This window comes from Drosophila virilis, chromosome 5 (genome assembly GCF_030788295.1).
Source record: "Drosophila virilis strain 15010-1051.87 chromosome 5, Dvir_AGI_RSII-ME, whole genome shotgun sequence".
In the NCBI taxonomy this organism is placed as follows: domain Eukaryota; kingdom Metazoa; phylum Arthropoda; class Insecta; order Diptera; family Drosophilidae; genus Drosophila; species Drosophila virilis.
The window spans coordinates 3,848,891-3,859,061 of record NC_091547.1 but is presented as its reverse complement, the minus strand read 5'-3'; the positions used below and the strand labels follow the sequence as shown (position 1 = coordinate 3,859,061).

Below are 10,171 nucleotides of genomic sequence, written 5' to 3'. Positions count from 1 at the left end.
CGAGGTGAGGCTGTGATACCCTGTAGAAGTATAAAATTAATGACATTTCTAAGAATAAATGTTTTGCGGTTGTAATTGGCTTTACCTTCTTAAAATTCTTGTGCGTTGCGAACATCGTGACGAAGTCGTTAGCCCTGAGCATACCGTAGACTTGTAAGGTCTAACCCTGAAGTTTTTCGTTTTCCATTTCTATGGAGGCTTCTCTGTAAATAGCCTCTATTACACGAGCAGCAATTGCGTTTGCGGCTTACCACGAGTATTCAATTGCATTGGATGAGCACACCGCACACCCACAGCAGGAGTGGGAGTGGGTGTAGATGTTGTAGTAGCCGCAGCCACAGCCACAAGAGGAGCTGATCACGATCCGTTGGCGGTATTCGTTTTTCATGTCACCTCATTTGGCAGCCAAGCAAAAAACAACTGATAAGAAGAAGATATTCGAAATCGAACTGCAGGCCATGACAGAAAAACCATGGGCCATGACCAGTGAAATTTTTGTTTACCTATCCTCACTTATTCTGCACGTACTTATTTATTTGATTTTTTACTATTGTTTGGCACCTGTTAATGGGGAAAACCCTCACAACTGGCCATAATTGAGCACGTTGGCAGCTTTAACTGTTCTTAGCGCCTGGCTATTAATGTCGAAGTCCAAGCCGAAGCGGTACTTTTGGGATTCATTGAGCAGGCGTTTTGCGGTCAATGCGGACGCATCGCTCTCCATTGGCCTTTTGTTTATGTTTATTTTCTCATAATTTATTTAGTATTGAGTACAAAAATTTGTGTAGCGAAACAAACTGAAGCAATGTAAGAAAAACATGCGGCAACTGCCGGTATAAACAAGAGCTATATATGATTGCAATATTAAAAAATAAACTTAAGTATGCCTAATATTTGGGCAACTCGGAGTAGCGTGGGGGCGTCGACCAGAGCACGCTGGAGTTGCGCTTCAAATGACTGGGATCAATGTTGGGGAATATCTTCTTCAGATCCGGTGTTTGTGGCGCCACCGAGAAGAAGCTATCGATGATATCCGTTGGGCAAAAAGTTTGTACACAAATCGCAGCGCCGCGCACATGAGCTGTAAGAGATTAGGTTTAGCAAGCTGGTATGGGCATATAGAATATATTGAATGTTAGCTTACAGCGACTCCAGCTTGGCACTGGTGGCCGCTTGTAGGAGACCTTGCCCTCATCATCGGTGGAATCATCCTCGTGCAGCATTTCGAATGTGTATTTTGATTTCGGTGGCGGCGGCATCATTTGCTTTGCCTTGGCCGCGTTTAGTTGTTGCAGCTTCATTTGCTGCAACAGCTCACGCTCCTGTTTCTTGATCCGCTCGGCCTCCTCCTGCTGGAGCAGCTTACGCTGCAGCTCCTCCATTTCCATTCGCTTGCGCTGCTCCAGTTTTTCCTTTTCCTGCTGTTTCTTGATGCGCTTCTCCTCGCGCTCCTTGGCCAGCTTGGCCATGCGCTCGGCACGCTCACGTTCCTTGGCCTCGCGCAACTGTGCCGCCTGCAGATGCTTCTGCTCGCGCTGTTTCTTACGCTCCTCGGCCAACAGATGCAGCCCCTTGCGAAAATCTTCGCCACTGTTCTCACGTGTTAAAGTTTTGCTGGAGCTCGAATTGGTTGATTTTAGATTTGTGCCAGTCGCTGTTTTCATTAGCGTTGTGGCTTTGCAGGCGCTCATGGGTGCCTTCTTAGGCTGTGCTGAGTTCACTGGCAACGCATTAGAGCTCTGCGTTGGTGTGAGGAAACGTCCCAGCGTTGGAGCTGCCAGCTTGCCAATAAGCGGCGTTGTGCTAGAACCGGTCGTGCCCTTTAAAGAAGAAGCAAATGTTTATTTATAGACAAATCGTACGTATAAAAGGAGTACGTTTAATGATTAAACGTACCGCGTCCTTGATGCGCTTGGAGCGCAGATTAGTTTGTGCATTGGCCGCATTCTCGAATGCCTCCACACGCATCTTCACTGGACTCTGCAGCAGCGGACTAATAAAGACACAGAAATATAATATGAGCATGCAGATCGGAGCTAACTTGGCCAACAGATGCTTACTTGAACAGCTCGTGTGTGCGCGCTGGCATCTTGATGCCCTTTATGGATGTGGGCACCTTGGGTACAGGATTTGCATTGATTGTCGTTGCTTTTGCTGCCTCGTGCACCGACTCATCTTCGGTCATGAGACTGTTATTTTGAGCCGTTTCGGGTATGCTGCCCTCGCGTGCTGTCTTCATGGATTGGTCCTTTTCGGAGTCTGTGGCGCCGGCATCCACCTGGAATGTGGCATTGCTTGCCATGTGATCACTCAATTGCATTGCAGCATTTGATGTAGGCATATCAAACGTGACCTCGTTAACACCTGCACCAACTGTTCCATGGGCCAAGGTCACGGTTTCATTGGCGGCAACTGCGCCGACAGTACCAGTTGCGTTGGCTACATCATCCACTGCATCTTCGTATATGGAGGCCTGTGGGGGCGGTGCTTGGGACTCCTGCGAATTGCGTGCGCCGTTGCTGCCTAGACGGGTGCGCGATGACACAGGCAAGTTCTTATCAATATCGCTGAACCGTTCAACTTTGATGGGCTTGTGCGCTTCTTTCTTTTTGCGGCCCTTCTTGGCGTTTCCGGTTGTTGTGTTGTTGGCTGCTGTTGTTGAGAGCACGCTTGTTTCATTCGTGACTGATTTTGTGACTTCCAGTGTGGCCGTCGTTGATGCTGTGGTGTCGACGCTCAGCTTCTCGCGCTTGACCTTTATACGGAAGTTAGTGGTGCCCCGTTCGGGCTCCTCCACCTTTTGCTCCTCTGCAGGTACTGGTGGTTCATTAGGCGCGGCCACCACAGGCGCAGCTTCTGCTTGGGTAATGCTTGACGAACTGATTCTGTGCAGCTGCGAGGCGCGCTGTTCACTTTCTAGCTTAATCTTGACCGTCTCCTCCTCGCTGGGTCGCCGCAATTTAGTATTCAAATGTGGCTCCTTGAGTTTTCTCTCAGTGCGCAATTTGGCGGCACGCTGCGGACGTCCGGTGCTTATGCTGGTTTCGGCTGCAGCTGTGACAGGCGCTGGCGGCGGTGGCATCAGCGTACCCGTAGTGTTGATCACATCCTCTTCCTGGGCCACAGCCAACAGCTGTGAATTGCTCATGCGTGCGCTCTGGCGCTGTGAGACCTCGCTGGCGGCAATGGACTCTTCTGCGAGGGCGCCAAAATGAGTTTGCGACTGCACTTAATCATTTCACAACTTACCGTCGCCATCATCTTCGACAAGGGAGGTCAGACGCTTGGGTCGCTTCTTCGTCTGCTGCGGCGTTACGGAGGTACTGCTAAGTTGTACGGGTGGCACAATTTCTGTAGGTTTTACGTCTGCTACAGCAGAGGTTATGCCGAAAAATAGCTGGTCCAGCTCCTCAAAGTGCGCCTGGCAGAGTAGCAAAATGAAGAGGACGCGATCTCATTCACATTCGTTGTAGACGCAACTGTAGTGGAATTTACATACCTTGCGTATTGCTTCCAATTCCAGCTGAAGCTTGGATATATAGCGCATTATGTCCTGTAGGTCGTCCATTTTTTTTTTTTTTTCACTTAACACAAACACACAAATAACAAATAATTAAAGTTTATTTATCCAAACTTCTTTTGTTGCTTTCCGTTTATTTCAAATGGCGGCAATGACTAGCGCGTCGCCAGCCCAACACAAGCGAGATATGAACTGAAAAAACATCGATATGAAACACAAAAACTATCGATGAGTTAATAGTGGCAACTCCACGCTGCTACAGCGATATTACCTAGCACTGAATACAGCTGTTTTCCCGCGCAAAAATATATTTATTTATTATTTACTGAGTATTTTAAGCTAATTTATTATTAGAAATGTGCTTGCAATACAAATTAATTGTTTTTATTTAATAAATTGACATATATTTACCGGCAGCTTTGTTTATAGCAAATGTGCTCGTTGCAGCTGCTCATATTTAGAGTGTTGTAAAACACAAAACATGAGCACACGCAAAGGCTTTTTTATCAGATTGCTTGCAGCGTAAGCAACTAAGTTAAAACACTTTAAAAGATTGGAATTATTTGCATTACCCTAATAGCGGAGTTTAGATTATATTTTTGTATACGATGTACACAAATCGAGTATATCGAATGTTTTGCGCAGTGTTGTTAGCTAGTTAGCAGGCATGCTGGGCCCAACCGGTGCTGCAAAATACTCAAATACATTGTTAAAATTCGCCAGAAATTCGCAAGCCAGCGAAAAATTTGTAATTACTAGGTAAACAAGCAAACCGCGCGCGTTGCGTTAACAACAATAAGATGTATATATGAGAAACTGCACACCGTACACAGACACTTGTCACCAGTAACCCAATACCAACGCGTACACCGCCACACACACGCAGCAATGGGACTCGACTTTGATGTCGTGGAGTACTGCAAAGGTGTGAAATCAAAACAGTCCCAGCCGCCGTTCGCCTGCCCGGTGCGCGACTGTGATCGCAGCTATAAAACACTTGTTGGCCTGCAGGGCCATCTTACCAACTACGACCACGACAATCCGCAGCCCCTGACGCCAGTTCTCAAGCCGAATCGAAAAAGGGCGCGCTCATCTCGCGCGCTCCACTCAACGCCCAAAGACAACGGCAGTGGCGGCGGTGGCAATTCCGAGGGCGAAAACGGCTGCGGCAATGGCAGAACCACCACAAATCCCGAGTCCTTGGTATCCTACAACGAACAGGAGGGCACGGTCACCTTTAACATCGATGGCAAGAGTGTACGCCTGGGCATTGATGATCCCCTGCCAATAGTCGATGATGATGAGTTTGCCGAGCTGGTGGAGCGCGGCTGTATATTGAATGCGGATGCACCGCCGCTGGAGGAGAATGCAGCGTGGGCACAGGTGCAGGTGCCCGTTGCGAATGTCCGCGAAATCGATGACTACAATGTGCCTGATGCGCCGCCCAGGCCCTTGGCCTACTATCGCTTTATTGAGAAGTCTGCCGAGGAGCTGGATGGCGAGATTGAATACGATGTGGATGAGGAGGATTCCGCTTGGCTGGAGCACATGAACGAGCTGCGCGCCCAGCAAAACCTCAATGCGGTCAGCATTGATACTATGGAGCTGTTAATGGATCGCCTCGAGAAGGAATCTCATTTTCAGGCAGCGGCTAACGGCACGCCCACTGGCGTCGAGGTGGATGACGATGCAGTCTGTTGCATTTGCTTGGATGGCGAATGCCAGAACACCAACGTGATACTCTTCTGCGACATGTGCAACCTGGCGGTGCATCAGGACTGCTATGGCGTGCCCTATATACCGGAAGGCCAGTGGCTGTGCCGACGCTGCCTCCAATCGCCCAGCAAGGCGGTCAACTGTGTGCTCTGTCCAAATGCCGGCGGCGCGTTCAAGCAAACGGATCACGGCCAGTGGGCGCATGTGGTCTGTGCGCTCTGGATACCAGAGGTGCGCTTCGCCAACACAGTGTTCCTGGAGCCAATTGGTAAGCTGATCGTCTAAGTTGAAAGAACTTGTGTTTTAATTTTTCTTTAATCTCGGCCAGATTCTATCGAGACCATACCGGCTGCGCGCTGGCGCCTCACCTGCTATGTGTGCAAGGAGAAGGGTCTGGGAGCGTGTATTCAGTGCCATCGCAACAGCTGCTATGCCGCCTTTCATGTGACCTGTGCGCAGCAGGCGGGCCTCTATATGACCATGGACACGGTCAAGGATGGCCATAACGATAGCTCTGTGCATGTGCAGAAGTTCGCCTACTGTCACGCCCATACGCCCGCTGATGCAAAGCTAAAGACGAACGTACCGGACTTCGAGGACACGCGCATGAAGATGCGCGAGGCGCGCAAAGCGCTGGCCAAGAAACGCTCAACGGCGCCGGTAGTTCTAATACCGACAATACCGCCGGATCGTGTGCACGAGATCGCGGCCATGGTGCACATGCAGAAGAAAAAGGAGTTCCTCGATCGCATCATTGCCTACTGGACGTTAAAGCGGCATTATCGGAACGGAGTGCCGCTGCTGCGCCGGCTGCAGAGTCAGGGCAACAATCATGGCGTGATCCAGCGCAATGGCATCGAGGGCTCACCGGACACGAAGGAGCTGTACCGGCAGCTCAAGTACTGGCAGTGTTTGCGTCAGGACTTGGAACGGGCGCGGTTACTCTGTGAGCTGGTGCGCAAGCGTGAGAAGCTCAAGGTGGCATTTGTTAAGATCTCCGAGGAGGTGGTCATGCTGCAGCTAAATCCACTGGAGTCGGCATTGGGCAAACTGCTGGATGCGCTGGAGACACGCGACACCATGGAGATATTCCGGGAGCCGGTGGACACCAGCGAGGTGCCCGACTATATGGATATTGTGAAGCAGCCCATGGATTTGGGCACCATGCGCACGAAGCTCAAGGATTGCAAGTACACTAAACTGGAGCAGCTGGAGGCGGACTTCGATTTGATGATACAGAATTGTCTGGCGTACAATAACAAGGATACGGTATTCTATCGAGCTGGGATACGCATGCGCGACCAGGCGGCGCCGCTGTTCGTGCAGCTGCGCAAGGAACTACAGCGGGATGGATTACTGGAGCGTGGCCAACGCGCTCATGTGGATCATGTGGAGGGCGAAGTGGAGCAGGAGCTGCGACAGCTGCTGGCGATGCCGCCCAGCGAGGATGTAGTTCAAAAGCTGCTCATACTGGCCGACAAGTCACAGGTGCTCAAGAATCCCAGCTATCGCACCAAGAAGATTAAGCAAATCCGCCTGGAAATCAATCGCATGCGCAAAACTCTGCAAAAAGCGCGCTTTGCAGCGGTAAGTATCCAAATTGGGGATGTTATAATTAATTATTTTATCAATTCCAATCCTTTGCAGCGATACTCTTCACATGCGCACTCCCAAAGTGACGATGACAATGAGGAGACGCGTCTTAAACCCTCCAAGAAGCGAACGCGCAAGCGTCTCAATAGCAGCGCCATGGATCTGGACGAATCGCAGGAGCTGCCGTCGCAGCAACACGATGATGAAGACGACGACGAGGATGACTCTGATGATGATTCAATGGCTGACGATGGCGCTAGCAAGGACACCACCCACATGGCCCAAACACCGCCCTGCAGTCCAGTCAAGAGTCTTAACAATAGCAGCTCACCTGTGGGCATTAATCGAAGGTGGGTTTTGCTAATTATACGAGGGTTTTTTTTTGTCTGTCTACTTTGCTAGTCCATCGTGTGCTATAAATTTGGATATGTATTTGGAAGCGAAGCGGACTTCCCGAAAAGTAAATTAAAGCATTGGGGAAGTACAGTGGAATCTTGGGCGGATCTGTGAATAACCAAGGCGGTATAGTTCAGAGATAATGGGGTATTCGGGGCTTTTTCTTGGGTTGTTTACAAAATGAAGATGCTGCGGGCATCCCAAAGAGAAACTGGATTTATATGAATCAGAATATCTACTAGCTTATGAGGAAACTTAATCAATTAATTATTCTCAGATTAGATTTACTCAACCCGCTAACACACATTTAAAGTGTATCTAAAAGTCATAGTATCTCACTTATTTACCTTTCAACTCTTTTAGGACGGCCATTTTGTTGACGCGCAAGGCGCAGGCGGCACTCAAGCGCCCATCGGAGCCCCTGACGACGCCCGTCAAGGAAGAGCACCACAATTCTCAGTCATCTAGCACACAATCGACCAGCGCCAGTTCCAGTTCCACCACAACCGCCGCCACCGCCGCCTCCAGCACGCTGAATGCATCGCTTGCTGCCAGTGCCACGCCCACGCCCAGCAGCTTTTCGTTGGCGCACAACAGCACGAATGCAGCCGGAGTGGGAGCAACCGGCGTCAGTCTAACCTCCACCGCGCTGTCCATAAGCAACAAGCTAAGCCTAAGCCTGGGTGCGGGCCTGGCGCTGTCCAAGTCTCCTAAGCGGCCGGCGCGCTATCGCCGTTTGCCTTCGACGTCACCAAAGAAGTCACCGAATCCAGCGGCTGCAGCAGCAGCAGCGGCGGCGGCGGCGGCGTCGGCAACGACGCCGTTGACAACAACAACCAACCCGTCAATACCTGCATTGGCGCCAGTGGAGCCACTGCCCTTTGAGCGCATTCCAGACAGCTTTCGTGTGTACCGAGGGAACAATCAGCGGGACGTTAGCGAGAGCGACGATGCGCCCTCCCAATCGAGCAGTCCGTGCAGCAGCTGTTCCGACTTCAGTATGTCCGGCAGCTGTTCGGATTTTGACAGCGATGAGGCAAGCGATGGGGATGCGCACAGCGAGGAGGGCGACTCGGATAGCACGAAGGCGAATGCTATGCGCGATGACTCGCAGGAGGAGTGCACCACAGATGCCATGGATCTGCAGCATGCGAGCCTGAACAATGCGCAGGGCAATGGCAACATGGCCATCAGCAGCAGCGACAGCAGCTCCGACAGCGACGATGACGATGAGGATGACGATGATGACGACGAGGATGAGGGGCCCAACAGCTCTGAGCTGCTGGATGCGAATGCAGTGGGCAAACAGCGTGTGACACGCAGCACACCCACACCGCTGCAGGGACGTGGCGGCGCGATGGCGGCGGTCCGTGGCAGAGGTAAACGGCGCAGCAATCTCAGCGAATCGACCAGCTCGACGGCGACGCCGCCGCCCCTGCTACGCAAGGCGGGTAAACTGCGTTCGGCCACGCCCAACGCGTCGCCGCTTGTAAATAGCATAAAGGCGAGACGAAGCACCACCACGGCCACCAGCAACAGCACCCTAACGAATAACAACAAAAGCAAGTCGCACCACGAGCTGGAGGAGACGGGCACTGTGGCTGCCGTTGCCGGCGAGGTGCATGTGCGGCACAACAACAGCAGCCAGAAAGCGGCGCTGGAGCCACTGCAGCTGGTTTGGGCCAAGTGTCGTGGCTACCCGTGGTATCCGGCGCTTATACTCGATCCCAAGACGCCCAAGGGTTTTGTGTACAATGGTGTACCGTTGCCGGCGCCACCAACGGATGTGCTGGCTCTGCGTCAGAATTGCCTCGACGATGTCGTCTTTCTGGTGCTCTTTTTCGATGTGAAGCGCACCTGGCAATGGCTGCCGGCCAACAAGCTGGACATACTGGGCATAGACAAGCAGCTGGACCAGCAGAAGCTCGTCGAGTCACGCAAGCCGGCAGAGCGCAAGGCCGTCAAGAAGGCGTATCAGGATGCGTTGCACTACCAGAGCCAGGTATCCGATCTAGAGGGTCAGGGCCCGGATCCCATCATGTGAAAGCTGTTTGCCCAATTGCATTTAAATGTTAAATGTTAAATGCGCCCCCGCCTTGTAAACAACCCGTGTATGCTCTATTTTCTATTATGTATAGCTCTATATAAATATATATATATATATTTAGTTCTCGAAATAGACCAGCCTGGGAGCTGGATGGCTGGCTGATGCTACTGTATTGTTACTGAGAAGGCCCTCCATAAGTGTATTTCGTTGACTTTTTCTTAACGTTTCGGAACTTTCCAATTTTACACTGCAAGTGTTGTTGTTTCATTTGTTTATTTAAACAACGAAAAAAGCAAGCAAACAAACAAAATTATACAATATTTCGATGCCTAGTTAAATTTTTGTAAAATATATTTCAAAATTTTATTTTATAATAAAATCCTTTGCAACAACAACAACAGCAACAACAACAAAATGAAATTTATAACCTCAAGACGTTTCAAATAAAAATCAAATCAATGTTTAAGTTAAATAGTTTTAAGCAGCAAAACGAAACAAAATAAAATTAGTTAAGCTACAAATTTTGAAAAAAAACGTGTAAAAAGAAAAAAACAAACAGAAAAAAAAAACAAAACATTTACAAATAGCATTAAATTGTATATGTGTGTGTGTGTGTGTGTATGTGTATCTGTGTGTCTGTGTTTGTGCGTATGTGTGTGTTTATTGTGTTCCGTTTTTAATTTCCATATGAACAAATATGCAAAAGTTTGATTATTATTACGATGTATTACGATGATGATGATTATTATTATTATTATTATTATTATTATTATTATTATTATTATTATTATTATAATTACGCTGTGTAATTAATGCAAATTATTAGAATTAAGCGTCAAGCGTAGAAAATTAAGTATTGTAGTAGTTGCCCATAACAAGATTGAATATTGTTTAAATTT

The 10,171-nt window shown here is 49.4% G+C and overlaps 2 protein-coding genes across 3 annotated transcripts; one reads left to right on the top strand and one right to left on the bottom strand.

The window, feature by feature from the left end:
* Positions 1–668: 668 nt before the first annotated feature.
* Incenp (Inner centromere protein) lies at positions 669–3,703 on the bottom strand. Its single transcript, XM_002048848.4, has 6 exons — positions 3,500–3,703; positions 3,250–3,421; positions 2,061–3,195; positions 1,897–1,993; positions 1,145–1,820; positions 669–1,081 (listed from the first exon to the last, which is right to left on the bottom strand). Exons 1-6 carry the CDS (start codon positions 3,566–3,568, stop codon positions 888–890), a joined length of 2,343 nt encoding a protein of 780 aa, XP_002048884.1. The 5' UTR covers positions 3,569–3,703; the 3' UTR covers positions 669–887.
* Positions 3,704–4,163: 460 nt separating this feature from the next.
* On the top strand, positions 4,164–9,670 carry Br140 (bromodomain-containing protein 140). 2 transcript variants are annotated; one of them, XR_001450219.3, is made up of 5 exons: positions 4,164–5,504; positions 5,565–6,823; positions 6,884–7,179; positions 7,589–9,336; positions 9,394–9,670. XR_001450219.3 is itself a non-coding variant. In XM_002048849.4 (4 exons), exons 1-4 carry the CDS (start codon positions 4,409–4,411, stop codon positions 9,267–9,269), a joined length of 4,332 nt encoding a protein of 1,443 aa, XP_002048885.1. In that variant the 5' UTR covers positions 4,164–4,408; the 3' UTR covers positions 9,270–9,670. The 2 variants fall into 2 exon arrangements, 1 of the variants encoding a protein (XP_002048885.1); XM_002048849.4 differs by having other exon boundaries at positions 7,589–9,670.
* The last annotated feature ends 501 nt before the right edge of the window (positions 9,671–10,171 follow it).

What these genes read in the sequence shown, in the direction of transcription:
- Br140 (XM_002048849.4), top strand. Translation starts at nt 4,409, where the DNA reads ATGGGACTCGACTTTGATGTCGTGGAGTACTGCAAAGGTGTGAAATCA. An exon ending in AAAAAGCGCGCTTTGCAGCG is followed by an intron (nt 6,824 to 6,883) that starts GTAAGTATCCAA and finishes AATCCTTTGCAG; the next exon opens with CGATACTCTTCACATGCGCA. An exon ending in CCTGTGGGCATTAATCGAAG is followed by an intron (nt 7,180 to 7,588) that starts GTGGGTTTTGCT and finishes CAACTCTTTTAG; the next exon opens with GACGGCCATTTTGTTGACGC.
- Incenp (XM_002048848.4), bottom strand. Translation starts at nt 3,568, where the DNA reads ATGGACGACCTACAGGACATAATGCGCTATATATCCAAGCTTCAGCTG. An exon ending in AATTGGAAGCAATACGCAAG is followed by an intron (nt 3,422 to 3,499) that starts GTATGTAAATTC and finishes CTACTCTGCCAG; the next exon opens with GCGCACTTTGAGGAGCTGGA. An exon ending in TGTCGAAGATGATGGCGACG is followed by an intron (nt 3,196 to 3,249) that starts GTAAGTTGTGAA and finishes GCGCCCTCGCAG; the next exon opens with AAGAGTCCATTGCCGCCAGC.